Below are 24,201 nucleotides of genomic sequence, written 5' to 3' on the forward strand. Positions count from 1 at the left end.
AGGCCAGACCTTAGATATTCCCAAAGACAACATCCAGGGATAGTAACTACTTACAGTGTGGGCAAGCTCTGCCTTCAATGGCTACAAACATCCACACTGGCAGAAATTAGGCAACACCTAACTTTACTTCAAGAGGGTGCTGACTTGCGCGATTTCATTATGGGACCACGCAAACAGCGTCAAAAACGTTTCATAGCGGCCTCTATATATGCAGCTTACAATGAAGCTTGGAAAGAAACTCAAATTGAGACAGCAGAAAAACTACGGGAAATTGACCGTATTAATTTGGAAAAATCACTTTCTGTTGTGGACAATGGGTTAATGACTCTGTCCTCCAGAATATATTCACTGGACAGTATTGTGTCATCAGCAATCGATATAATATCGCAAGACTTACTGATGTTACAACACGGTCAGTCCCAATTGCGTTCTATTGTACAACTTGGCTGGACGTTACAAAATCTGCGTTCAGGCTATGTGCCTTGGCGTTTAATCAACACAACGTCACTGTTTAATATCTTTAACCTTACTGATAAACAAATCAGTTTGGCACAGAAGGGTGCTGACTATACAATTCTGAGCATTGAAAAACTTGAGAGATTACCATTGACAATGTCAGAACGACCTGTCATTGAATGGATAATACATGGGATAATTAATATCCCGATAACTTTCCAGTTTCAATACTGCCAAAAATATATACAGGCAGGCCAGTATGAAAGGTTGGGTAAAGGGTACATTAAGTCAACATGGAACTTGGCCTATACACACACATGTGTTAGTAATAAAGGCCAGAATGTGTTTCTTAGTGGCAATAATTATGCAAGGTCACTAAGCGGTACACTTCTGTGTCAGGGTATTAGTTTGCATGGAGCCTGTGAAGGGACTACAAATAACCTTTCAAGTCACCAGCTAGGCACACATGCAACACAAATAGAACCATTCTTTAGGAGACTCTCGAACGGGAGTTACATTCTAATTGTAGATCGCAGATGTTGCAGTCTGCTGCCCGGAAAACCTTATCTCATAACCGTGACTACGAAGGTCATGTGCTGTGAACGAGTATTGTTCCCAAACGATGCTCGAGACAGAGAGGCAAGGTTATGGCCCAGTTTGAAAATTTCTTCTATTCGAATTGATACTTTAAGCAGAATGAAGACTGTGCTCCTACAGACGCCAACCCGGTTAACGTCATCAAAAGAAACGTATGATCTCCAAGTTGCAAGGACAACTGCAGAGATTCATTCACTGTTATCAACCAATTCCCCCATACATTTCGCAGAAATACTGAGCGAAATCTTAAATATTTCTGATACAAGCGGAATCTCGAGTGTATTTAAGAAAGTGTTTTCGGGAGCTTTAACCCCCTTCAAAGCCATCCTGGGTATTTTTCCTGATTTTGTCCATTCCATCTTTGGCGGACTTCCTCTCCTTTTGGGACTAGTGGCAGGCATCCTATTTTTGATCCTGTTACTTCGCTATGGCAAACCACGTCACAGACAAGACACCAGCGACAATGGAAGAAACGATCCTAGCCATACGCTACAGGGACCGCATAACTAAAGTCCTTGGAATAGCCCGGCTTAGAGACCTGAACATGACTTTGTTTCTTTCATTTAGACCGATGTGGCAACGTTGTGTTATGCCTGTATTAAGGTGCTTGCTATGCGGCGAAGAATGCGTGTTGGACACCTGTCTGACACTACAATCGGATGTGCCAATGGACGCAGAGACTTTGTTGGGTCCGGTAACGGCTCATGCATTGTACTGTCCCCAGCGGCTACCAATCCTGATGACGGCATTCGTGGAGACTTCACCACTACGATTGAAGAGTAGTGAAGTACAAGATGAAAGCAGCATCGATCAGGTACGACCTTCTGTCAGCTATGCTAATCGAAACATCAATGAAGGCAATCATGCTCATGAATGCATGTTAATTAATTTTTCCGAGTTAGTGGAACTTTCGCAAGAAGCAGTTGACAGTTTTTTCGAAAGTCTCAACAATATGATGTTTCACCAGAGCAGAAAGAATGACTTTGAGCAAACTAGCACACGGCGTTCCCTACACCCTGAATTTGGCCTTCAACTTTGAAAATAAAGCAATAAGAAATTTTCTCACCAGTTTTTACGGAGAGCGGGACATTTTTTTTTCCTTTCTCTTTCCATTTCCAAAAATATTTACGATTTTTTGGGACACTTATCTTCTGCTTAAAGTAAAACTATTCTTAGAGAACAAAATTTCTATTTTTAGCTACTCTAGAGACATTAGCTACCCTCTAGCATGTTCACAAGTATTTATGATTTTGTGATGAGATGGTCTCGAATTTTTCTTCTGTATTAAGAGCCATTTCGTGTAATTTCCGCATTTCGTTCATGCTGATTTCAAAATATGCGTATTAGATTTTGCATTATTATACTGCTTGAAGTGCATATAGTAACTATACTCATCTTTTCGTGTATTTCGCATTTCCAATTTTCAAAATGCATTTGATTGTATTTTGGGGTGGTTCGGTATACACATGCACTGCTAGTTTTGTTTACTATGCCTAGATTTGTAAATATGGACATAGATTACGTGGAGTGGGTGTGATGTATTTACTATGGGTACTGTATCGATCCCCCTATTTCTGACCCTTGTCTGGTTAATAATTAACTAGCAGCCATTCAACTGCACAAAAACCCGTTATCTGATTAGCCATACAACGGCACAGAAGCCCGTTATCTGATTAGGTCATAGCGCATGCCATCTCATTAGGCAAGCACTATTTCTCCAGCCCCCTAATAGGCATACGGAGTTCTCAAAACAAATCAAACCTACAGCGACCTGGGAAATCCCCGCACCCATTGTTTTGATTTAGCCGAGAACTTCAGTAAAGAATGTGCGAACGACCAGTTCTTATGACATCCTTATTGACGTATTTATGTCCATCCTTACGTCAATCTCGGCACCTTTCAGGTATAAATAATACCGACATTGCCTTAAGCAAACACACGAGGTGGTGACAAGATTGGAGCAGCGAGACTTGCCGAGGAGCCCAGCTGACAGCGAAGCCCACAGACGCTGCCCCTCCTTTCTGACGCGCTGAGAAAGAGACGCTGCCTTTTCTCCTGCCGAGAAATCCAGCTCCGGCGCTTCCAGCCGCCCTTGCAGGCAGCTGGGATATCAAGCCCTGAGATAGAGATACCAGCCCTCCAGCCTTCTAAATCCCAGGTACTGAACAGAATAACCCCTTGCAGAGAATTCTTGAAGCAGACCCTTGGCAAAGCAAACTTAACTTAAACTGCTACTTATCTACTCCCGCCCACGTATTAGGCTTAGGTCAGGTACATTGGGGTAGGCGTAGTTAGAAGCACCAGTTGAGTACGATTAGTCAATGTATATATGTATGTATCTATTTTATCCATTTTAAGTATCATATGGCTAAGAAACCATATCAATGCTTTTACAGTATTTTATAATTCTGTTTTTACTGTATGCACTCTACTTAACAATAAGTATTGCAATAATAGCGATTCATTTCTCTTGTATGAGAAAAGAGACTGATCAATAAATAACATCTTTTATTGAACACGCCCGTCTCTTCCTTTTCTCTACAATCTGGTGAAACTAAGAATGCACTGAACTGACTGAGTAAAATAAGTTGTCTTTTGTTTTCCCACGACTCTAGAGATACACTCTTGATTAGGGGAGAGCAAAGTTGTCATGTTCTATGGTTGTCAGAAACTAAATCCCTTCTTGTCTACCCAGGGAGGTTAAACTCCTCCTTGTCTATTCGAGAAAGTTTCTAGTGAACTCTGAGCTAGCTGGCAAACACTAAACTTTAAGTCTAATATCGTCAGTAGAAGACCTAGTTAACCTCTGTCCTACGTCTATACTATTGAAGATATTATTCCAATGCGCAGAGCCTATTGGGATAATAGGAACTACACTACACTTCGACTTCCTACTCGACGTAGAAGACTGAAGAATCTCCCTTGTGGTCAAGGAGTGACCACCCTGTACAAGCAGGCACCATCAAGCGCTCAAAGGTTTGCTTTGTTGTTGCTCCCGCCGGAGCTCGAACGAAAGAGACCAACAAGAACCGGACTTCCAGACATCCAACAGCCCGATCCACAGCCACAGCAAAGCTGAGACCGTTGGAGGCGACGTGAGACATGGGACCAGCCATCTTGGAAAGCCAGCGGAGTGCTTTCTGTGCAGCTCCTGACGCACCCTCGAAGCTGTGCATTGGGGTTTGAGAAGCCCCAGCCCTGAGCATCCTTTGCACCGAAGATCACCTCTCCACACTCACAGAGTGCTGCGTGGGGCCCTTTTGCATTTTCCTGCTCGACACGTCTGTCCGGTCACTTGCCCGTTGGCTAGTGGCCTCTGTGACGACGAACCTTCGAATTTTCAACGCTGATCTGGTTGCTCCAGACTGGCCCTTGCTCCCCTGAAAAGGAGCAGCCCATCAGACCTTGCTGGTCTGATCCAGAAGCCATCTTCGATTCCTGCGTGGGTTGCATTTGCCAAGGCCTGTTGACTTCGAATCGAGATCCGACACCGCCGACAGCGAGAGCCTTCGTGGGACAGTCTGTGTCCAGCACCTGGTCGTCGTCGACACCTCCTGGTCCACGTGGCAGCGGAGAAAAGCTTCACGACATCACCTGATCGCAACCCGACATCGCCTGGTTCCTTCCTGGTCACTGGCTAGTGACCCAGACTCTGTCCCCTCTGCTTTCAGGTATTCTACATCTTCGATCCACCCTTGGATCCAACCGGACTCTTCTCTCCTGGTCGCCTGCAGCATCTTTTCTCCAAGGCTCCATAGAACTCCACGACGAAACCCGACACACTTTGACACCTATGCACCCCCTTCCTGTGGGTGAGGTAACGCGAGTACTGTGGTGCTCCTGTAGAGATTTACATCCCTAGTGTCCTAGTTTTAAGTGGTTAAGTTCTAGTCCAGTCGGAAGACTTCCAAATCGGCAACTGTCTAACTTTACGCACCCATTGACTTCTATTGATGCACGCGTGTGCATTTAGACACTGCACCCGCATCCTCTGGGCCTCCTACGTCCTAACTGCTGTTAGTCCAGTGTAGCCCCAGCGATTCTCAAGGCCCTAGGCCTTACCATTGTTCGTGACGTGGTTCTTATACCACTATTTTAGTATATGGTTTTAAGGGCCACCAGGGCCTATCCATATTTGTGCAACGTTTGCATGTTATATTAAGTTCCTTGTTATACGCTTGTGCTCCTGTGCTCATAAAGAGTTAAGGGGATTTATTTAGAAATAAATACATATATATTTTGAATATATAACCTGTGTGGTGTCCTTTCATTTGGTATTAAAAGGTTTGCATATGGTAAAACAGCTGGCTTCACATGCCCTCTTGAATTTAGCCTAAGACTGCTTTTGTCCATGCTACCACTAGGATAGTTGGTCTATAAGGTTGACTTTACAACCATCACCATAAGGGTTGTTAGGACTGGTGCAAGGTGCTCACTAGAATAGTGAACATCATATACCAGGCCAACTTCTCACACCGGCTTTTACAGATTCCCCTAAACTGTGAGTAGTGCAGTGCCTCTGTGCTTACGAAGATATGACCGATGACACTCGCCCTCCGGGCGAAAGACAACTTCTCATTGCCCTACGAAAACTGTACAAGGCCGTTTCTTCCCCAACAATCGCCAGGTGGGTGGTTGGGTGATGCAGGAGGCGGGGATTGATACCAAACAATTTGGAGCTCATTCAGCAAGAGGAGCTATGGCCTCCAAAGCTTTTGCCCTTGGGGCTCGGCTAGAGGATCTGATGAGGGTGACCGATTGGTCCTTAGATTCCACGTTCAAGAGGTTCTATTTTAAGCCAGTGTTGGAAGTGGCTCGGCTGGTTGTCGACAAGCTTTGAACTGGCATAATCCGAAGCCTCTGGTCCTGCCATAGAATGAGAATTTGCCTAGCCTTAGTGCTGGTAAGTTCCAATTCTATTAAGGGTTCGGAGGCGAGGATTATCCCCCCCAATGACTTCAAAGAAGTGGACCCTCGCCATATGGAATGTAAGTAAATAATTCACGGAGTTTCTGCTGTTAGGACTGTTGCTGCTGCACTGTATTCGGTGTCTATGTACCTTTTGATATGCCGAAGAGAAGGTCAGTATCTGACGGTGCGATTTTTTGCAGGGAATGATGGTCCCAAGCAGGATGCGTGAGAATGCCGGAACATGGGCTGCGTGCGAAGAAAGAGGAAGCAGCAGAGGAGCATGATGGGAGCTGCTTGAGTGCAAAGACTGGCAAAAGAATGATGTTTAAGTTTCCCGTTTCCCAAGTGTTCATGGGAAAAGTAGTTTTTCTAGGTTTTCTTGCTGCTGTAAAAATAAAGTGAAGGAAGAAGGCATAATCCTCGCCTCCGAGTCCTTAATTGAATTGGAACTTACCAGCACTAAGGCTAGGCAAATTCTCATTACTTATTTGAAATGATGGGATTTCAGGATCAGCTCACAAGGCCAATAGCTTCAAGTTACGAGGGGTCAACAGCTGCAATAACTTTAAACTGTGGGGTTTTGGACCCCATTCAGATTACCAGAGGTACTAGGCAGGGATGTCCCCTCTCACTGTCTCTCTTTACCTTGTTTACTGAGCCTTTAGCATGCCTTCTGGGGGAATGTGGAGGGGTAAAGGAAGTGGTTCCAGGGGCACCAAGACTCAAATTCTATGTGGATGATTTGGTGCTATTTTCATCACCCAAGAGGATGGTTTTTCATGATTTGTTTAAAATATATAAGAGGGTTACTGGTGTAAATTCCTTGACTCAATACTTGCAGACTCTATATCAGCATAAACCAGGCAGATATTTGGGAAGTTGAGTATCTGAGAAATAGGAGGATATATAAATTCAATTACTGCTCCCAAAATACCAAATTTAAACTATAATGGATGGGTGGATCAAGATACCAATTTCTATTATTGGGAGAGTATTAGCGGTAAAAGTGCAGATCCTTCCTCTATCAAATTTCTCTTTTTTCAATGATCCCATCGGTATTATATAATAAAATCTTTCAAAGGCTGAATGCACTCACTAGCACTTTTAATCTGGAATAAGTGCAAACCTAGAAAAAGCTTTAAGAAACTGAGTTTGCCATCTCAGGAAGGAGGATTATCCCTTCTAAATTGGAGAGCTTATTATTTAGCTGGTTATTTAATAATTCACGATGGATACTACAAATCCAATAAATGTAAGACAATTGATAACTTTTTTCTAGCTGCTATGTGCGATGGAATTTTTCCCAGCCCAAATCCTACTCTTCCGAAAGTTAAGAAACCGAAAGAGGTAATGTGCCATATTTTCGGGCTGTTCAAACAGAAATATGTATTTCACTGGTTAAGGATTCCATGCAGAACCCCCTCTTGAAAGCTGGTGCCCTGAAGTATTGAAATAAGAAGTGTACAGATAGGTGAAGTACAACTTACAGAAAGTCAGAGATTGGTTGATTAACGGTGTTTAGGGAAGTGGTGCAAACTTGACTCCCAGTAGTCTGGGGCCAAAATAGATTGGTTTATTTACAAATTATCTGTTTTACAGAAATACCAACCATTGCAAATTGAATCAATAAGTTGAATTAGTATATGCTTTATTTTACTCCACCAAAGAGAAAAGAAAACAGAGTCAGTGGGTAATATTAGTTAGAATCAGAAGTGTAATTTTAAAGATCAGCGTCAAGCCTTTCAAAGTAAACGGTTACAAGAAACTAAGGTAAATGCAACTCAAGAGGAGTGGTTGGACACTTCCCATCTCTGTTCCAAAACATAGAGTGGCCCTATTTTACAAAGAAATCAACTCGATGACCGTGGATGGTGCCTTATACTCCTTTATATTTGCATAAATAGAATACGAATATTTCCAAACAATGTACAAGAAGTACAATACCTAGTGGGTGGATCATTTCATTGTGGAATGTGACAGACTTAAAATATTTAGGGGAGGGGTTCTGAGGTGCATTTGGGCTTCTCTCAGGGCTGAATATGCTAAACATCCACATTCTATTGTTTTAGGGGGCTCCAAACACTTGGGAATCCGCCCAGCTCTGGCACAAAGTTGGTGGTCTATTCCAATGATACTGACACGATCAGTAATAACCACTATTCAGGAAATCGGCTGTACCACCATAACTGCAGTAATGGATTGAAAAGATAAATAAAGTATATGCTAAAGAGAATTTGTGCGCAAAGAGGATGGGGGATAAGGGACGCTTTTTGGAATTTTTAAGTAACCTTCGTATTTTATAACTAAATTAAATAATTAAGTATCCTAATGTACTGAGAAGATAAATATTGTATACAAAGGGGTCAGAGAAGGGAAGGATTTTTTTTTTAGGATTTGGAAGTATGTTTGCACTTTATAACTAAATGAAATATTTATATTAATGTATGAAGTGTGTTACACTATAAAAATCACAGAAAAATCCGATTGCACTTTAGACGGCGCTTTAATTAATTTGAAGGAAGATCCCCAGTTAGACTTTGTAGCATTGTATGCTGTAGTAGGTTATGTAATCATGCCACATCGGGAATTTACCCTTTTTTTTTTAAACTAGCACAAAACATATTTTTATGTATTATGTATCTGCTGCAGTGTACTGAAATAAAATAAAATAATTTTTTAAAACCATTTAATAGCTGTGTATATCGCTAAAGTTTTACCAATATTGCTTTATGGTATTGAAGTTTTTGATATAAATGTTGAATTTTCTGCACAAAACGGAGAGAAAAATATTTAGTAAAAATGTTTTAATTTAGATACACTAGCTTCGATCAAAGCAATACGTCTCAAAATGGGTCCCTTCAGGGGTTGCTGTAGTCCTCTGATGGGCTCACTGGCTTTTGCTTACCAAAGAGAATATCTTTAGAGGTCTGCTCGGCACAAAAGCACTAGGTCAGAGCATGAAGATTGGCACTTTGTATAAGAATTTTAACCAAGTACTTTGCACTTTAGATTAAGTAAAGTTGATTTAATGACAATGTCCTGCTTGCACTTAAACATTTTAAATACACTATCAGGGAATAAAAGAAGATGGAAGCTATAATTTTTACATGCTCTGGGGCAGAGCCTCAACCCTATTTAACGTGGAATTTGGAGCACCGCATCCAGTGCTTTCTATTATTGTTCCGTATGAATATCTTACTGTTGAAATCAGTAGCTAGCGCTTGGGGTGGGATGGCCCCAGAATATAGACTGCGATCTCTGCCAACACTATTCAAACTACAGAGCATGTTTTATTTTTCTGCCCTTTACTACATATTAGTTACTGTTGTCTGTTGAAGCCACGGTTTTTGTAACATGAAGTTCATTCGACAAAAGATTTGCTGCAATTATTACTCATACCAGTGAATACAATGATGTGCTTTAAAATGTTCACACTTTGTAAGGGTTATTTAAGGTATGCATTGATCATGTAATATGTATATTTTATAATGTGGATTTCATTGTAGATCAAAATCTTAAGAAACAGTTGTGATTTATTTGTGCAATTATCTTAAAAGTAATTACTACTGATAAGGACGTCCACATTACCTCTGAAAACGGCAGCCAACTTGCTATGCATAATAAAGGGACCCTAGTACATCTCCAGAGGTTTAGTGACCCGATTTCACAACCAATGTGTCAACAGGAGTGGAAAGAACTTTGTCTCTAACAGTTATACAACTATTGTCACAATTGACAAATTCTCAGGATAACTCAAATGATTAGAACCTAAGTGGTAAAGCTGAATGAATAATAACTTATGTTCAAATTATGTTTTCCATTTTAAAGTCATTGAGTCTAATCCCAGGACAAATCTGGATACCAATATTTGGGAGCAGATGCAAGGGGTTCAAATAAGAATCCCAGTAAAGGTCCTACAACAAACTTGGGCAAGAGCCTCCGGTCAAAGGAGATGAAAACGTAGACATGTAGGGACCATTTAGGAAAAGCCCAGGAAAGGAAGAAAGAAGATCTGTGAACTGTAGTGATCAGGATCGAGAAACATTATCCACAATGTTATTAAACTTTGCTGCAGCTTAGTGAGGATGCTAAGATTATAAATTAAAAGAATGTTAATGATTTATCAGTTGCTGGTGCCATCGGTACATTTTTAGTGTCAGTAGTATATTAAGGTTGACAAACTGCAGAATGTATTGTCCAATGTTAATTTTTAGATGGCGAGTATAGACAGCGTATGTTGAAGATTTTACAAATACAAAATAAATACATGAGAACATAAGGGTGGTTGCTTAGAAGCAAGTGAGTAAAAAGGTTGTGCAAACAAAAACGAATCAAAGCTTTACAAAATAGCAACAAGTTGACATGTTAGTTTGGTTAAGTTTTGAACAACTGTATTGGTCAACGGCTAGCAAGCAGTTATACAAAGGAAACGCAGAACTTATCGCTGAATAGTTATTTCAATATTTCACGCATAGTGTGATATTCTTAGCCATTATATTAGGACTATATTCCTACTAACAGTATGAAACAGTAAAAGAATTAAACAATTACCATTGAAGCAATTGCAGATGTCTTCATGTGTGACATATGAACACGTGAGCAACATAAGTCAAGGAAAACAGAATTAGCAGAAAAAAACAACAAACTAGCAACAATATGTTTTTATGCGAGATAAAACACATTCATCTAGAAAGGTTTTAAGTACAGATGGTACGAAAAAAGACAGCGGATGTTCAAAGACATTATCGGATATCTGTTTAGAAATACAAATATTCTTTTGGTTCTTAAATATACAAACTAATATAGCAAAACAAAAAACAGACTCAGTGCAGTATCACATGATTATCAATTGCCAGCTCAATCAGATCCGATGTATGGCAGTAAGAGCAGTGCAAGTGAGTTTCCAATGTAACAAAAAAAGGGCCAGTAAACTACTTCACATACTTCTACCAAGAACTGCACAGCAGTATGAGAGCAGGGGGTGCCCACAAAAATGGACAAAGATCTGGGGAAATGGAATGAAAGTAGGGGGATGCTCTGTTAACCATTTCAAACTACTGACCCACCCAAGGTCCCCGCACAGTGAATACACTGGGGCCGGGGTGATCCTCCCCTGATAGGGGAAAATGGGGATGGGGACTTGTTGTAATAGTGGTAACCCGCATCTGTTAACAATCATGAGGTGTAAGATGAATGTCCTGCAATGTATACAGCATGTCACTTGTAAACTTATGCTGATCGGAATGGTTGTGGCTGTGTTAATGATGTACTGTTCCAGGATAAAAAATACAAAATGAAAAAAATACCTACACAGCAGTGTATTCATGTTATGCAACACAATTTACAGTCACAGTGAGATAACACCAATCCTTGGAGAAATGTTCCCATGTCAAAACGGTCTGATTACAATTAGCGTACCTTTTCATTTCAATTAGTTTTTGTTTGTAAATTAATTCACAGCTTAAAAGGATATAATTTATTATTGGAATCCTCCATAACGTTTTTGATGCTCTGTTGAAGCCATAATTTCTGCTGATCCAACTCCTTTTCTTTGAAGTCCAGATCTTCAATTTCTGCTTTCAGATACCTCAGTTTGTCTATGACTTCCTTGGTATTGCAGCCAGCACCCACACCTCTTAAAGATAAACAAAATGATGAAGACTTGATGTCAGTGGTAATTTATCAAATATAAATGAAAAGGAAATGTATGTACTTACCATAGTAACTTCAGTATTTCTTATTCATATTGTTCACCTTTCTCAGATTTTGAGAAATGCTGGTCCAACAGCGAAAAACAGAAATTTGCTACAGTTTTTAGATATCCCTTGACAGCAGGACCTGTTGTCACCAATGTTTTTAAGTATACATATCATTAGTCTTGGCTCCACCTACAGGAGTATTACTCCCACCTCATGCTATAGGCTGTTATGAAAATCATTCCACCTTCCTATGTAGCAATTGCCTTGCCCTGTGTGAGGGACTATTTTACATCTCAAATGTACACTGCCTCAAACATTTAACTCACACATTGATTATTTTATCTTCTAGAGGAATTGTATATAGAAAGCAGTTGTTTTTATTTAGGTTTTTTTCACAGCAGCTGGCTTTTCTTTAATGTTTTCTTCAGAGCTGAAAATGCAAGCCAGACCTATCGGCTTTGACAATGCTTGCTTGTAGACGTTTTAAAAGGACAATTAATTAGGGAAGTATTTGTCCTGCATTGCCATCTAATAGACTTCTTCACTGCAGGGAAAATGCTTACTACATGACAACCTGATCCTTCAAGAACCAAAACGTCATGTAGTGTGATTAGTCAGATGTTTGGAGAATAAGACAATACTCATTGTGAGAGATTGGAGGTCTGTGAGAAACTATGAAAGCGGGAGAGTTTGCCACTAAACAGAAATGGGATATCTCAAAATTAAACTTGTTATACGTGGACAGTGGCTAAACTGTACAGAATGTTTAAACGCAGGAAGACCAATGTGTTAAATACCTAAAAGGTTTGTACACATTTACTTTTCTGCCCAGTCTTTAAGTGGGAGAGCAGATAAAGGCGCAGATCGACTCCGGAAAACAATTTATATCGAAACCACGCTAAGCTAGGCACTCGTACAGCTTGACTATGGAACTGCGGCATTAGCTCACTGTTTAATTAGTTCTGTAGAAATCAATGCAATTTGGAAACAATTAATTGGCTGTGAAGTTTTGTTCGAAGCAATTCAATACGAAGGCTGCTACAGGGTGAAGCCAAGATGGATGCGATTCAGCTCTTTCCACATCCACACAGCCATCGATAAGGATGGCAGATGAGCACTCCTTTTTCTATAACCAAAGGGAACGCCCTGAACAAGAAGGTGGAAATACTCCTAGGTGCCCTAAAAGAGACAAGCTAACATCAAGTCACCAGTGGAGACCTGATCAATGATTTCTTGGCAAGCTGGAGGTGAGGGGAGAAGAGGTTAACAAAAGGAGCTTAGTGGACTAATGTGCCCCAATAAAGTGACGTTTCTGGATGGTATGGCATGATGGTCCAAGTGTGGACACTGGACTCCAAACTTAGTGACAAAGAATTTAGGTTCCATCATGTGAATTCATAGAACGCTGCCATGGTTCAGTGTGGACTGTTGCTATTGCATGCATCAGGACGACAAACGGGCTCCTATCTTGTCAATTTGGTTTTAGAAATTGCCACTATGTTAGGGTGACCTATGTCAACCTCTAACCTAATTCTGTTGTTCTCATAAACCTGTGAACAAAATAAATATTGTTATTCAAATGGATTGTCTTTTCCAAAAGTAGGGAGTTGGTAACATCATACACACCATAAATGAGCAGAACTTGCATGCAAGTGTGATATCATGTGTTACTGCAAACATGAAATTCAAATCAAAACATGAATTTGTCATGAGTCGTGAGACCTCCCTAAGAGCCATGACTGGGGTGAACAGCTGCCCTGGTCCTTCCTCTTTCAAGGTTCCCTCTAAGCTCATCCTGTTGGACCAAACGTTTAGGAAGGAAGGCGAGGTCTTAAATTAGAGGGATGCCCACCCAATTAAGAGATGCCACATCATCCCTGCAAAAAACATGGTGGTCTCAGGTTTTCCTTTCATGCCCCCCGTTTCTGGAATTCTTTCCCTACTGAGCGGAGATCAGTAACTGGCTACGCTCAATTCAGAACCCCTCTTAAAACCCTTCTGTTCTCACAAACCTATGATTAAAACTTTTGTAACTCCCCTGCCGTCGTCCCCCTGCTCCTAGCGCCATGAAACCGCCTGGTGTAAGTGCACTCTATAAATAATTTTAACATAACAGAACATCACCAGCAGACATTAACAGAAGCAGGTTCGTGTTTGTTCCATGCGGCACAACATGCTGGGAAAGATCCAAAATGAGCAACATCCCAAAAATGGAGTGTACAGGTTTTATGGGCCTGTATCAGACACAAGTTTTCCCCCTTCCATGCAAAAATTCAAAGGGCTGCCTACTGGACACCAGAGCCAGTAGTCTGCCCTCTTCGTATTGATCAGGTTAGGATCTTCCACCAATCAGCAGGGAGGTACCGCTAATTGCTCTTGATATTCACATCTCCCACCTTTTCTCCTAGTAGCATCATCCTATGTAATAGGACTATTGCGTAATGGGCCTCTAATCTGCCAGTTGTTAAGCACAGCAATCATCTCCACTGAGCAAGGAATCTCCAGAGGCAAACTGAATTGGGAGACAATCCAATAAAGTATTCTTTATGCACACGTGCATGAAAGAATCCATCTATTGTAGATCTAACATTAGAGAAGATTTCCAGAAAAATATGTACAGGTCAGTGGCTCTGGTCCATGTACCAAGTGCCAATCAAAAGCTGCAATGTAATACAATTTTAAACAAAATGCACCATTGTGAACTTTACCAAAAGAGGGGTAGTAAATGTCTTTTTTTTAGGCTGTGCCTCATAGCTACCTATCCACAGATGATAGGCAGGTTTATACAACTGTCTTCCTCAGTCAACCTACACTTGTTAACACTTGCCACACAAATCCTTCCATTAGCCCTGCAGCTGTTAAAGGACAGCTGACCGTGCATTAAAAGTTGAGCACTAAAAGGTTCAAAACCCAATTTTAAAAGACCATTACAGTCAGTGATATTCCACTTGCAAGTCTCATGGCGGAGCAGCAATCAAAAACAAGAAGTGCAAAAGTGAACAAGCTTGGACAATGCTAAAACACCTATTTATTTATTTATTTGCTTTTATAGTGCTGGACTCGACCCCCGAAGGGGTATCTCTGCGCTTAGCTCGCTGTAGGTGTCGAAAACAATGCCTTTGGGACATGCAGACAGGAGGCTAAACCTCCCGAAAAAGGTGTGTTTTGAGTGCTTTCCTGAAGGAGAGATGATTGGTGTTTTGTCGCATGTCAATAGGGAGTTTGTTCCAGAGGGAAGGCCCTAGCATGTTATTTGTTTGTAATACTTGGTAGTTCTGTTTAGCAAATTATTGCAAGATTAGTTTTTTGTGGCATATTTTTATTAAGTTGCAGAATATTTTCGAACTGAAAAAGATACATCCATTGTTAATATTAGAATCAAAATAATAAAATTGAACTTTAACACTTTGTAAAGTAATCAAAAAATAATGATGTATTGTGTTCTAATGTATATGCTACATAAGTTTATTCTAATTCGTTTAATAGTACAAATGTTGTAGTATCAAGTCATATTTTCTAGAGAATTGTTTAAGAGAGCTAGTTTTATTAGAATAATGGAAGCACCCTTTTCTGAAGATAGCTCACAGCCTCCCTTAAGCAGATCTCTTGGAGCTGAACTTGCTGTAGGACACAGCTTTGAAAAGAATTAAAAAAAAAAAATGTTTTGAAAAACAAAACTGCACATTGCTCGTAACAAATACTATATTTTTTCCTTTGTGTACTGTTTTCGTAGTGCACTTTTTTTTAAACAAAATTTGCACGGGTGGCCTAGCAAGGGTGCCACAGACCTGTATGCAATCACAGAAAAAATTGCACCTTTCACAAACCTTCCAGGCACATACACTTGTCCAGATTCGCACTTGCACACATCCAGCACAGAGTAAGTAAGATCCAGCCGTCAAGCCTCCTCCTACATCGCTCCTAAAACGTGAAATGACCTGCCGCTGCTCAATATATCCTTAACTCTTCAATTCTGCAAGAAACATAAGTCCTGGCTTTCCGAGTAGTCCTACTAGGTCCAAGATTTGGCTAGATATCTCCTGCTCAGTGCAAGGATATTTCGCAGGATAACATCACATCTCATTTGTAATACGCATTTGGAAGCCTGTGGAGACCCATTTGCACAAGCTTCAGCTGTCACCTGGCAGCTGAATTGCCCCTTAATAAGGTATGAAAACTGCTCCCAGAGCAGGACACAGGCCTGAGTGTGAGGAGGTATTTGCTGTTCCTCTGGCAGAATGACCACCTAATTTGTGCCCCTGAACTTCCAACTCAAGCGAATGTTAGCCGACATCTGGGCAGGTGCCTTCTTTGTCCCCACAGTCAGCCAGGTACCAATCCCAGTGGACGAGGAACTGCCCCCAGACCTGGTTTAGAATGACCACAGAGGAAGAGTCCTTGGCCACAAGCGGTGGGCATAGGAGTTTTGCAAAAGGGAAAAAAGGTTTTGTCATCTTGGGTTTAGACCGAGAGGGGTACTGTGCGAATGGAGTCACTCCTAGGAAATTTTAACCCATTGGTTAGGGAGTGGCTAGGAGCTTCCCTCGTCCACAGGTCAATGCCATGTATAAATAAATGTGGCTTCCCAGTACCCTTCTTAGAACACTTGCTAGACCTACGGAAGAATAGAAGGGAGCAGGGCCTGCCGACTGATACCTGAAAAGAGTCTAGAAGGCTGGACCTGCTCTCCCTCTTGTACCCATTGGACCCCAAAGGACTCCAAGGGTCATAAGGCTCACCTCCTGTTCAAGCTACGGGGACACAACAGCTACAAGAGGCATTTTCTGCAACTGTCCAGTACCAACAGGACCTGCCCTGGACCCTGATGCTCGTCTCTTCTGGAGTGAATCATCAACCCCCTGCCCCCGCAACCCCCAAGTATTGTTCCTAAGGCCCTGGACAATTCGCTGGTGTCAAAGTGTACTTCTCCTAACTGTTCCTAAAATTTGGAACTTAGAAAGTTTTTTCTCCAAAGATATCAGAGGTCCGAGACCAACCTGCCAAGCCGATCCTACAAAGGTGTGTTGCTGCTGGGCCAAAGATCCAAGCTGCTCCCCCTCTGAGCTTTTCCGCAGTGAAAATCCGATTCACCTGGACCTCGTGGAGAAGGTATCTGGCCTCATGGAGCCCTACTCAGCTACAACCTGCAGCCTTGCCCTACTGGAAGAATCTGAGCTCCAACAAAGTGACTAAGTCCAAAGGTAGAAATCTTCAAAAGTCTACTGCTTCATCGAGACTTCGCCCAGCAGCTATTCAATGACGTGAAGCAGTCTTCAGCCACAGACTGGAGCCTTGCCCCGCTGGGGATTTTGGCTGCCATTTCAGACACTCAGAGCCTGACTGAGTTCAGCTGGCAGCCTACACAGTCACAAACATAACAGATATCTCATCCGCCGAATTATACGGGCCATTGTATGTAATGCATTTGTAATAAGGCAGGCAGGATATTCCTCGCATTTGTGACGGGGTATCCATCCACCAAACTCTAAATTAGGCATTAAGTCTGGAGGTAAAACCTTTGGATAGGTCGAATCCGATGTCTATGTCCGACCCGCACTCCATCGCAGATGGCCTTAATTTGTGCCTTTTTGGTGCTTTTTTCTATTTAAACTTTAAGAACTCATAGGTCTGGTTTCCCTTATTAGATTTATGTCATTTTGGTGAAATTTTATTTATTAAAATGTACTCTATTTTTCAAAATTGGTTTGGGATTTTTACAATATTGCTATTTTTACTTGATTGCTGTTTTGTTACTGTATAAATACTATGCACAGTGCCTCTAAATTAAGCCTGTCGGCTCTGCGCCACAGCTATCAAGGGTTTGAGATCAGGTTAATTTAGTGCCTTTAAAAGTTCACTGCGACAAAACGGGAAAGAAGAAAAAAGTTCACCCTACCAAGGGTTGCTGTTATTACTGGAGTTGGGAATCACCCCCCTAACTAATACCTTAATTGCAGACGCTTGTGTAAGATTTAACTACAATATTTAATCATGGCGAGTGCTTTTTAAATCAATAAAACTTGTATTCAAGAAGAATTGTTTAAACATTTGCTGATAAGAAAAGTCTTTGGTACTCTTATGTTTCTGTGGTAGGACTGGCCACTGGCAATTGTTAATGTGAAACTCCCTTATTAAAACAGGATTCTAAACATCCCATTCATATCTTTTAGGAAGTACCGCAGGTGCTCGTAAGATGCAGGTGTGGGTTGGCAGACATTAAATGATATTATTGCACCTCACAGATGATTAAATCATCTGACTATCAATGACTAGCTATTTGGGGATCGAAGTGATCCACCTAACAAATTAGAACTATGCTCGTTAGAGATGCATTAGATTTTTTTTAATCTACTATAAAAGTAGAAGATTACCCTATACCCTTCCATCTGTCACTTGCTACCCTGTCCTGGCTGGCAGGCGGCTCTTAGCCATATTAAATGGTATAACAGTTCCACTGAAGCCACCCCTCCTGTGCGAGGGTATCTGGCTTGCACAGATGGCGAAACACCTCAGCTTCCATGGCTGGGACCGGATCCTCTTCTCCATTCTTGGAGATATTTGAAGCTGTGAATACATTAAATAATTTCAGGACCCAACATCTGAGTTCAACCTATACCCCACTGTTTTAATGTTATCTGCAGCTACAACACACGTTAGAAACATGTGTCAACTGATTGAAGGTACTTACTGAGTTTAATACTTTAGAAGATAAAAAACAATGAATAGAGGGGGCAAGGGTGGTATTTCACTGATCTATAGATATTTAGTAGTCAACTTACCCGACTCCCTGATGGCCTTGAGGAACGTCGGGAACTTGACTTGGAAACCCTTAAAGGGATGGACTGAAGCCAAAATGTTACCCTGGCTATATACTCACTCCTCTGGCAGATTTGATTGAAATACTTGCACCAGTATTACTACTGGCTTGCGCAGCTTTGGCAAGTGGGAACAGCGGGAGGCCCCAAGTGCAAATCTTCACTTGGCACCTATCATCATACAATAAGGGAATGCCCAGTAATACAGAGATACTGGTGTGGCATTAGTGGAGCCCTAGGGTGAGTAATGGACAGAGCGCATGAAAAGAACTCAAATTAGTCCTCTTGGAATCATGGAAGACCTGGATGCTCGAACCATACTTGTTCTTTATTGGCAATGGGTCTTTTCATATCTGAAAGTGCCTGCCACTGCCCTACCACTGGCGAGAAGAAAACGTCCAAACAATCGCCGAGTGGAAGATCGGTATAGAATATTGAGCAAAGAAGAGCTTGTTTATAAAGTGTGGGGAGTTCATCGGAAACATGCGAAAATATGGGGTCCTTGGCTGGATCCTTTGGCGGCTGTACCGTAAAACTACTTTTGGTTGACATTAATGTGAATACGATGATTCACATAGAGTACCTGTACTGCTGTGACCAATACGCACGTCTTGAAACCGATGTTAATACTAGACGTTAAATATGGTTAAAGCTGATAAACAGATTACAACAACAAAAAACAGTATTCTATACCTATGACTGTCTGCAACTGAAGAATCAAACACATTTAAGTATTATGTAGCAATGATATGTAACATAACGTGTATTTGTAAAGCGCACGTTCACCACCACGGGTATCTTGGCGCTGCATAACAGATGTTTGTTGTTACCCAACTCAATGGTACTCATTTTATCGAACTCAGTTGGATGAAAGGATGAGTGGACCCGCCGGGATTTGAACCTGTGACCATGAGGTCGAACACAGGCCCCTGCAGTAGAAGCATTAGTCCACTGAGCCACCAGACCAAGCTATGTATACAATTATGATCCGTTGGGACAACTCCGTGTTCTCTAATGCGGCTGTTGCCATTTGTGACCAATCAGAGCTTGACCACTTGTTCTCTCTCCCTGCTAGTTACATGCTTGTTCCTTTGTGTCAGCATCTTTGCAGGTCCAGTTCTCGATGCGCAGAACACACATTGTCACCAAGATTACCCTTTTCATACTGTACAGCACAGAGCCCTTTTGCCACTGTTGAAACAAACAACCTGCTGACCACAGCTCTGGAACCCTTCTATGCCAAGATTCCAATGGGAGCTTCACTGCCAAGATGGAGATCGCAATATAAAGGTACAGAAGACCTGAGTCACATGGACTGCTTGCTCCACCAAAAGAAAACTCTGAAAATAGTGATTTGAACTGCCTTACCAATATTCTGATCCAATAGTGTGCAACTTCAAGAGTAATGTGGTGTTGGAATGATGCCTGGTCAGTGCTACTGTTTCCCCCCTCCTAGCACCCACACCACGCTCATTCTACTTTGACCAGAAAACACCAAGTGCGTCAAAATAGTTTAGAGAAGGATTTGGATCTCCTATCTGATTTCCAAAGATTATCTTGAGCAGATGACGGTTATCTGGATCCAGATAAAGGAGAGTAGACGGAGAGTGCATGCTTTATGGGCGCCTCCTTTGTGCATTTATTCACCTCCAGTGATGAGGAATAAATAGCACAAATAAGCACACGCTTCAACTGCACCAACCATTACACTAACAAGAACCTATCTACAGACTTCATCAATTCGTTGTTACCAAGCACCTATTTCGATCGTCACACTATGAGGGCCAGCAAGCAGGTGGTAGTGATAATTGCAAGCCAAAAAACTAAAAATAAAGGTATCTTCTAGCCGATAATTCCATTCGCTAACTGTAGACAACTGTTTAAGTGTTTAGTTGATCAATAAGATGTGGCTGTGTCTTATGCGCCGAGGCAAGATGGCGGCAGACTACTGAGCTCTGTTACGAGCAAAGAGCTTCGTCTTTTTTAGAAGCCTTTTCCTGCCTTACCTTTCTTCTCCTGCTAGGGGTTTCGGCTCCTGGATATAGGGGCAACCTTTCTTCATTAAGATATCTCTCAGGTATGCTTTCAAGTCTACCAGCGCTGCGGCTGTGATTTTCTCCTCACACACACGCGCCAATTTTGCTAATGCGCCGCTCACGTCTCAGTCTTCCTGCTTCCTCAGGAACTACCTCATAACGGTTCCTTTGTGCACCATTACCAGTTGTTTTGAAGTGCTTTCCTCCGCTTCTGGTGACATAGTGGTGAATTACTCTTCACAAGTGAGCAATTTGATATTCAGCCTCCTTAGGTTTTTACTGGGCAACCCACACTTCTCTTCAACTATGTCTCCTCAGGAGTGACTCTTTATTCAAGGATGGCCCAAATGTCATCTTTCTCTGCTTTTTGACAGAAGAACACTGAGTTTCTAATGTAATCTACACGCTGTAATTAAATATGAAAATTCAATATAATGATATAATGTGTGAAGATCTCTTCAAATATATCACTTTATACTGAATTTTTGCAGCCTGTAGTAATTGTTCCAGTATCCTCACCCTCACACCACAGCATGTTTAATGTCTCGTGGAATGTCCGTGCTCTGGGACATCCTGTCAAAAGGTACTTTCTCACTTGTCTAAGCTTAACGCACCTTTTGCTTTTTTGCAGGAAACGCATTGTAATGATGTTGAATCACTTAAACATCAATGGGTTGGTCAGATTATTTTTTCTCCTGCTGTTAACCGTAAGAGTGGTGTAGCCATTTTATGCCGTAAGTCATTGAATATTCAGATTTTATCAACTGAATGTGACACGAATGGACGATGGGTTTTGGTGGATGCAATTATACATCAAAAACATGTTACTTTCTTCAATATATATGGTCCTGTTAAATCTGATCCCGAATTTAGGTATAATGTTAAATTAAAGTTATGCTCTACCTCTAATCCTAATATTACTAGTGATTTTAATGATTGGCTGGACCCATTTATGGATCATCTAATTTCAAATTTAAACCTGATAAATCGCATAAAGCATTCCAACCGGTCATTGCCTTATATCCATTCTTTGATGTTTGGAAAACTTGTAACCCGGATGTATATGAATTTATATTCTTCTCCAATGTACACCATACTATGTCTCGAATAGATTATATTTTCGTCTCTAAATCCTCACTCCCCTCCATTCAATCATCAGAAATAGAGTCTATTTTTATTTCTGATCATGCCCCTGCTTTGTCCTCATTTTACATGCCTCTTAATACCTGTAAATAGGGAAATTGGCGGTTTAATAATTCCTTACGATTAGACCAAGTCTTTCTTTTGGAAGCAACCTCCTTTATTAATTAATTTTTTCAACTCAATCACCCTAAAGACACTATTGTTCACAATAATTGGAACGCTCTTAAGGCTTCCTTTAGGGCCTTCCCTATTGCCTACTCTGCTAAACAAAAAAGATGTTAGATTCCAAATTCTCATTGCTCTCCAACATATTAAAGTTCTTGAACATACTTACTTCCTTTCCACATCCTCCGCTAACTTATTGGAATTGATCAAAGCCAACTCCTTCTGAGTGCGGTATTAAAACTTTTTTCAATGATCTCCCTAATCCCCCTACCATTCCTCATACTCTCTTCACTCTTGAAAAAGATGTTACTCTTCAGGAAGTTATTGACGCTATTAAGTCTCTGAAAGAGGCCAAGGTTCCTGGTCCAGAATGCTTTTCTGCTGAACTTATTTCCTCTGTTTCCTCTATTTTTGCTCCTAAATTATTAGAATGTTTTAATTCTTTTTTGCTTAACTCTTAAGCAAATGGATCTTTTTTTGGATGCTCTTATTGTTATTATTCCTAAACTGGATAAAGATCCTACCCTCTGTAAAAATTATTGGCTAATTTCATTAATTAACTAGGATTGTAAAATTTTTACTAAAATTTGGGCATCTCGTCTGAAGGCTATTGTCCACCAACTCGTTAAACCTGACCCGGTTCGTACATTAAAGGCAGGCTTGCCTCCGATAATGCTAGAATGTTCTCTAATGTCCTTATTGCTGGGAAAAAATATCCATTCTTACTTGCTGCTCTTTCCCTTGATGCTGAAAAACTTTTGCTCGTATAAATTGGCATTTTATGTTTACCACTCTTGCCCAAAATGTATTTCCTTCTTCAAACTAATATATGTTGGACCACTTGCCTATGTTTTTGTTAATGGTCATTTCTCCCCCTACTTTAATCTGCATGAGAGGCACTAGACAAGGTTGCACTCTTTCAACTTTGCTTTTTCTCCTCTGTTTGGAGCCCTTCCTTGAGCGCATTTGATGTAATCCCCTTATATCTGGCTTTAAACACAATTCCCTATAAATCAAACTCTAAGCCTATGCAGATGATATTCTGGTCTATATATGTCTAATCCCCTCACCTCCCTAAAGCCCTTTCTACAAGAGATTGATTTATACTCTAATATCTCTGGTTACAAATAAAAAAATTCTAAAACAGAGATTTTACCTTTAAATCTCTCCTGTTATCGTTACATGTTTGACAATACTAATTTTGCATGGTGTCCCACTAAGATTAAGTATTTGGGGGTTTGATTCTCTCCCATCATTTCTAATATACTTTTCATAATTTTACTGCTTTAAAACTCAAACTGCAAAATGTACTTTCTACCTGGTCTCCCCTCTTTTTATCCTGGTAGGGCAGATTAGACACCATTAAAATGATGATCGTTCCTCATGTGCTTTTTTGCTCTCTATGTTACCTTTTAAAATTCCTAATTACTATTTCTCACAAATTACTTCTATTTGCACTAAATTTGTTTAGAATATAAAAAATGCTGGTATTGCTTTGTCTAAACTAATTTGACCAAAGATTGAGGGTGGTATGCGTTTTCCCAACTTTAAACTATATCATAGAGAATTTTATGCTCTGACTAAAGAATATTATGACTCTCCTATGTCACAATGGAATATTTTCGAGTGCTCTCTATTGAATAACTTCTCATTTATGATGTTGTTTTCATTTCTAACTGTACATTTATATCAGAAAACCCAATTTTAAAATACTCCTGACATTTTTTACACACAATATTTACCAAAGGGTCTAACTTTTTTCAATCTTTTCTTCCATCTTCTATATGGTAAAATAAATTTATCACATTTCATCATAAATCATTCCATTTCAAACATTGGAAGGAAAAGAGTATTTTTTATGTCAATCAGTTGGTCCCCCAAATTTTGATTTAGCCTTTGCTCCCTGGCCCCGGACTGGCGCCCGTCCGCGCCAGTCCGGGGCCAGGACCCCTGCTCCTGTCACTGCAGCCCCTCTTATATATTCGCGCACCTCCCTCCTGCAATTAAGAGGTGTTACCAACTCTGTATGTAGGCACTCGTTAAACCTCGCGAAATACCAACAAGGATGCAGACACTGTTCCTTCCATCTGGAACGGACGGAGGAGAATAGGAGGAAACATGCGTGTAAGCTTAATCTGGCATTATTGAACTGTCGATCCCTGCCCAAGCACGCCATAGAAATCTCAATATTATTACATGACATGGCACTCGATGTACTGTTTCTTACAGAAACATGGCTGGGATCAAGCTCTGGTCCAGATATTGTCCAGGCTCTGCCCCCGGGGTGCTTGATCCAGCATATCGATAGAGTAGGGAAGGTAGGAGGAGGGATTGCAATCCTCTTCAAGGAACATCTAGTATGCCGATTATTAGGCAGCC

General features: G+C 41.0%; 1 protein-coding gene across 1 annotated transcript in view; it reads right to left on the reverse strand.

The window, feature by feature from the left end:
- E2F5 (E2F transcription factor 5) overlaps nucleotides 1–24,201 on the reverse strand; it is a 348,139-nt gene that overhangs the window by 285,043 nt on the left and 38,895 nt on the right. Inside the window, exons 3-4 of the mRNA XM_078687086.1 lie at nucleotides 11,438–11,599; nucleotides 10,516–10,559 (exon numbers count right to left, since the gene is read on the reverse strand). Coding sequence (XP_078543212.1) covers nucleotides 10,516–10,559; nucleotides 11,438–11,599 — 206 coding nt within the window. The remainder of the gene's footprint in view (nucleotides 1–10,515; nucleotides 10,560–11,437; nucleotides 11,600–24,201) is intronic.

The sequence above is a fragment of the Lissotriton helveticus genome, chromosome 4_1 (assembly GCF_964261635.1).
Source record: "Lissotriton helveticus chromosome 4_1, aLisHel1.1, whole genome shotgun sequence".
In the NCBI taxonomy this organism is placed as follows: domain Eukaryota; kingdom Metazoa; phylum Chordata; class Amphibia; order Caudata; family Salamandridae; genus Lissotriton; species Lissotriton helveticus.